The sequence below is a fragment of the Nematolebias whitei genome, chromosome 8, assembly GCF_014905685.2.
Source record: "Nematolebias whitei isolate Nwh7 chromosome 8, NemWhi1, whole genome shotgun sequence".
Lineage (NCBI taxonomy): Eukaryota > Metazoa > Chordata > Actinopteri > Cyprinodontiformes > Rivulidae > Nematolebias > Nematolebias whitei.
In genome coordinates, this window is record NC_056505.1 from 42,064,590 (window position 1) to 42,070,519 (window position 5,930).

General features: G+C 40.0%; 1 protein-coding gene across 1 annotated transcript in view; it reads left to right on the top strand.

Annotated features, from left to right (window-relative positions):
• The first annotated feature begins 691 nt into the window (after nt 1-691).
• Nucleotides 692-5,930, top strand: part of cacna1ba (calcium channel, voltage-dependent, N type, alpha 1B subunit, a) — a 668,325-nt gene continuing 663,086 nt past the window's right edge. Inside the window, exon 1 of the mRNA XM_037680745.1 lies at nt 692-956. Within this exon, the coding sequence (XP_037536673.1) occupies nt 703-956 (254 nt within the window). The 5' untranslated portion in view covers nt 692-702. The remainder of the gene's footprint in view (nt 957-5,930) is intronic.

The following is a 5,930-nucleotide window of genomic DNA, read 5'->3' on the forward strand; positions in this document are numbered from 1 at the left end:
AATTAGATATAGGTCTATAATTGGCTAGGATTCCTGAGTCAAGGTTATGTTTCCTAATTACAGCAATCTTAAAACACTGTGGGATGTAACTATTCATTAGAGACAAATTAAGCAGATCCAAAATGTGACTAGAAGTTAAGGTTGAGAGTTTCAGATCCTTTTGCTAAATTAGATTATATAATAATTATAGTAAATATAAATATATAATAATAATTATTATTATTATAATTAGATTATTGTGCTAAATTAGAAGATTAAGAATTAAATTTAGTCAGTTTTCCCGTCTTTCTCTCCTGCCTCCTTTCCTGTTGCCATGGAAACAGGGCCGATCCAGTTGGAGCCACAGGGCTGTGAGGATGCTCCATCTGAGGGCGGTAAATGAGTTTGGGTTTATTTCAGAGGAGTAGTGAGGAGGAGGGAGGAAGAAGGTTGTGGAGACAGAAACATGTTATGACCCGTCACGGATTTACTTTGAGCAGCTCTCTTTGTTTCTTGAGGAGGACCAGGACGTGTTTCCGCCATGGACTCACAGGGTTGACGTCTCTGTGAGGACCGGAGGAAGAGGAGGATGATGAAGATTGAGATGATTAGTCGGAAACTTTGAGCAACACCTGAACATCCGTCAGAGCCCAGCGGAGGTTGGGACGCTTCTTCTTCGTCTCCTGGCTGCTTGTAGTTTCTCTCAGATTTGTTCCTTCACTCATGGCTCGCTTCGAAGACGAGCCGTCTGGCCGCCACGGAGCGGCAGGGCAGCCCCGGGCGGGGGCCGGCCGACCGCAGGGGCTACCGGGGGCCCCGCGGGTCTACAAGCAGACCATGGCCCAGAGAGCCAGGACCATGGCTATCTACAACCCGATCCCAGTGAAACAGAACTGCCTGACCGTGAACCGCTCCCTGTTCATCTTCAGCGAGGACAACATCATCCGGAAATACGCCAAGAAGATCACCGAGTGGCCATATCCTTCTGGAGCAGAACTCCGCTCCGAAACACCTCAATTTAAGGTTCATTCGTGTCCAGCAGGGTTCAGGTTTACTCTGGATCTGTGCCACTGCATGCAAATACACAACAAATACAAACACTTCACATCGGCATGCAGCTGGAATTAGAATTACTCTTCTCATTTGGCAAAATTGTCTAAAATAATATTTGTTTCTACAGCCCCATTAATATATATTTTGTAGAAATGAGGTGAAAACGTGCTGCTGCAGAATGTTGTGAAACTGGTCACAGTGAGGCTCTGTGGGATGAAACAAAGGAGCTTTAAATTATTAATTAATATTAATATAATAATATATTATATATATTATATAATAATAGTAATTATTATTAAATTATTATTTGCAACTATCTTTAAAACCTTTGTATCTTCTAGTTCTTTTGAAATGATTTGCACACATAGGCTATTCTATGGTTCCATATATCTGTTCTACTGTTCAAACCCCCGTTGGTCCTGCTGGTCTGCTATGGACCGATGGAACGTCTGCTCAGAACCAAGTCTCGTGGTTAGATCAAGTTTTTGTGCAAACAGTGCCATCATTAGTGAATAAAGGTGTTTGTTTGTTTTTTGCAGATGATAGTGGACTCTTATAGCAAACAGCGAGCCTGATCTTTATGGGTGTGCCGGCCAACAAACAAGCTGCATCAGTAAAATGCAGCAGGTAGGATGTTTACACTCACTTCTGGTGCAGTGAACCATCAAGCTGCCACTGAACCCACCTGTTGGTGTTTAGGGGCTGCTGACCAAAGGATCCCCACTGATGCAGACTTGGATCAGGTCTTGGGATGAGTCACCATTTAATCTTGTATTTGAGCAAGTCCATAGGTTTGTTAAACGATTAAAATGATGTTAGATGTGTGTGATACAAGTTTCCTGCATAATCAGTTGCTTGTCTTCAGAGCTGGACAGACATTTCTTGTGATGTGATGACGCAGAGCATTACGGAGCGCCTCATGTTGATGCTGAATATCCCATAGCACTGCAGGATGAGGCTTTCTATGACTAGCTGCTGGCTCGGTGGTTTGAGCTCATTGGATGACTCTCTCTCCTGTGGCCGCCTCTCCTGGAGAGCTGGAAGAGTCCTGGGGGGGGGGGGGGGGGGGTTGGGATGGTAGCTAATGACAGAAAGCTGCAGGAAGGTCTAGTGTGTGAAACTCCACCCTCACTTTTATTTTCAATAAGTAAACCCCTTTTCCTTTGAAATGCTGCATGTATTGATCAAGTAACACTCATAATGCTACCTCATAATTTCTGCTTTGGTCACATTACATCTGTATTATAATTGAATACTCCATCTGTACTGTTTTCTAAGCTTTTTTATTGTTTCTATTGTATGGATGTACATATGATTATGGTTTCAAAAACACAAAGTTTGTTTTCTCAGTCATCCAGGTATATAACAACAAAAAAGGTTGAATCATGTCATCTGGACTTTGTGTTTTTGAAACCATTAGTGAAAAGGCCAGACTTCAGGGGTATCTGAGGCAGGCTTGAAACACAAGAGTCAGGGTGGCTTCTGGGTAATACCAGATGGCTAGGCCTCAGATTGACGAAGCCTCTTGGATGAGGGGCGAAACGTTTCTTTTTTAACAAAAAAAACGAAGTCCAGATGACATGATTCAACCTTTTTTGTTTTTACATATGGTTATGTTATGTTTTTAATTTTACTTTATTTGTGGGTGTACACAGGTCTTATGTCTTATGTAATGTTCTCATTTTTACTTCATTTTTACTTTATTTTTACTTTATTTTACTTTATTACTATTCGCACCTTATGTCTAAGCAAATTCCTAGTTTGTGAACCTCGTTCATTGACATGGCAATAATAAACTGGTTCTGATTCTGGTAATGTATTGATCAGGTAATGTATTGATCAGGTAATGTATTGATCAGGAAATGGGACAGAATGGTGGAAGACGAGGTCTGTTATTGGCAGTGTGACAGAGTTAAAAACATTCATTTTTTGCCTGTCTGTGATTGTAATATTTTACAATCATCAGGGTAATTTAGGGAGGATTTTTTGATTCCAACTTCCATCTTTAAAATAAATAACAAACATGAAGCATGACTAAAATTCAATTCAGTTCAGTTTATTTATATAGCGCCAAGACACAACAGAAGTCGTCTCAGGGCACTGAACAGAAACATCCATCCATCCATCCATTTTCTTTACCCGCTTATTCCATTTTGGGTCACGGGGGTCGCTGGTGCCCATGTCCAGCAATCACTGTGGTGCCCATGTCCAGCAATCACTGTGCGAGGGGCGGGGTACACCCTGGATGGGTCGCAAGCCCATCACAGGGCCACATAGAGACAAACAACCATTCACTCTCTCACTCACACCTAGGGACAATTTAGAGTTACCAATCAGCCTAACATGCATGTTTTTGGACTGTGGGAGGAAACCGGAGTACCCGGAGTAAACCCACGCATGCACGGAGAGAACATGCAAACTCCACCCAGAAAGGCCCCTGGACCGGGGTTTGAACCAAGGACCTGCTCGCTGAGAGGCAGCAGCTCTACCAGTTGCGCCACTGTGCTGCCCATAACAGAAACATTCATATATAAAATAATAATTTAACATTATTTATCATTATTATGATCATCAACATTATTTATACACAATGGCAGGTCAAGAATCACATGTTAAGATAGAAATACTGTAGTATAAAATGAAAACTATTCAATTTTAACATGAAAGATTATGCTCAATAATTCAGGTAGAAAATCCAACAAAGTTCAGTCAGGTCATCTGAATGGTTTATTTTGTTGTTGACATGTTTCGTCCTTCATTCAAAGGGCTTCATCAGTCCAAGAAGCCACAACAAACTCAGTCCCACAATCAGCACATTCCCATAGTGGACCAACCAGTTTGTATTCAACCGGTATTCAATTTTAACAATTCATTTAAGGAAATGAAGTCAATTTGTCCTCTAGTATTCTAAGCCTATGGCAGCATAACAAGCCAACCCTAATGACTATAGTTAGTAGCAGAGATCATGTCTTTCTAGTTTTAGCTTATCTCAATTGGCTCCCTGTCAAATCCAGAATAGAATTCAAAATCTTACAAACTTCCTAACCTAAAAACCTAAACCTAAAAAGCTCTCAACAACCTAGCTCCATCTTATATTCGAGATCTTATTGTTCCATATTTTCCTAACAGAGCACTTGGCTCTCAGATTGCAGGTTTACTTGTGGTTCCTAGAGTTTCCAAAAGCAGAATTAGAGGAAGATATTTCAGTTATCAGGTTCCTCTCTTGTGGAACCAACTTCCAGTTTTTGTCTTTGAGGCTGACATTGTCCAGTTTAAAGACTGGGCTTAAGACTTTCCTTTTTGATAAATCCTCCAATTAAGACTCTGGCAGCAGCATTTTGGATCAACTAGAAGACCTTTTAAAGAAGTATTTGGACACCCAGATAATAAACCATTGCAATAGTCCAGTCTAGACGTGACAAATGCATGGACCAGTTTTTCTGCATAATTTTTAGATAAGATGTTTCTAATTTTAGCGATATTACGCAGGTGGAAGATGGCAGTTCTAGTAACATTTTTAATGTGGTGGATAAAAGACATGTCCTGATCAAAAATAACACCAAGATTTTTTACAATAGAACTAGAGGCCAGATTAATATCATCTAATTAGGGAGAAAGACTGAAAAAACAATTCAAAAGATCTTCAGGTCCAAAAACCAAAACCTCATTCTTGTCTGTATTCAAAAGCAGGACATTTAAGTATCCTGATGCATGCTCAATAATCTAGGTAGAAAAATCCAAAAAAGTTAAATCCGGTCCTCTGGACATAAAAAAACCCCCAAAAAAAACAACCCAAAGCAAAAAAAAAAGCAAAAAAATGTAGAACAGGACTTTTAAGGTCATACAAGTTTTTATATCTTTAAGACATGCTTGCAGTCTAAGTAGCTGATTGGATTCATTGGGTTTTATGGACAAATATAATTGTGTGTCATCAGCATAAAAATGAAAATGTATCCCATGCTGTTTAATAACTTTACCTAATGGAAGCATATACAAGGTAAAGAGTATTGGTCCAAGTACTGAACCCTGAGGAACTCCATGGCTAACTTTGGTGTTTGAAGAATATTAATTATTTATATTTACAAATTGGAATATATCAGATATATATGATTTAAACCATTTTAGAGCTGTTCCTGTAATCCCAATATAATTTTCAAGTTTCTATAATAGAATATTATGATCAGGGCATAATTTGTAAACCGATCGATGCCGGATCGCAAAAAGTGGGCGGACCGGCTCGGGGTGGGGGGGTCCTGGGGAACGCGCATGCTAGACAAGAACCTGACAAGTTGTTTAATGACATAAATATATATTTTGTTAGCAAAGAATAGAGCCCTAACATTTAGTAAACATTACTTCTGTAGTTACAAACAAGCAAAAAAAAAAACATCAAAATTGTTTTTTGTCAAAATCATTGATAAAACTTAAACATTTTGCCAACACAAAAGAGGAAAGAGGGGGCAGGTATCCAAAAAAGTTCAATCTGGTCTGCTGGACATTCAAAAAAACAAAAGCAAAACAAAGCAAAAAAATCTAGAAACGTTTCGCCTCTCATCCAAGAGACTTCCTCAGTCTGAGGTGCTGTTTTCAGCTCAGTCTCTTAAATAGCACCTTCTTAGAGTGTATCAACCAGTTTGCTGCTGACAACCAAAACCAGCTGATCACATGCTCAAGAAGGACCATCAGCCTAACAATGGGTCATTAGCACACTGATGGCTGTTTACTACTCACAGAGGGCTGAGTGATACTAGCAATCACAGCATTGTAAGAGGGGGACAGTTGAACCCGGAGGCCTCCACCCCTGTTTAATGATGGACGATTTCTTTTCACAAAGATGGCCTCCTTTACTCCTCTCTCAAACCATCGTTCCTCTCTGTCCAGGATGTGAACATCTTCAT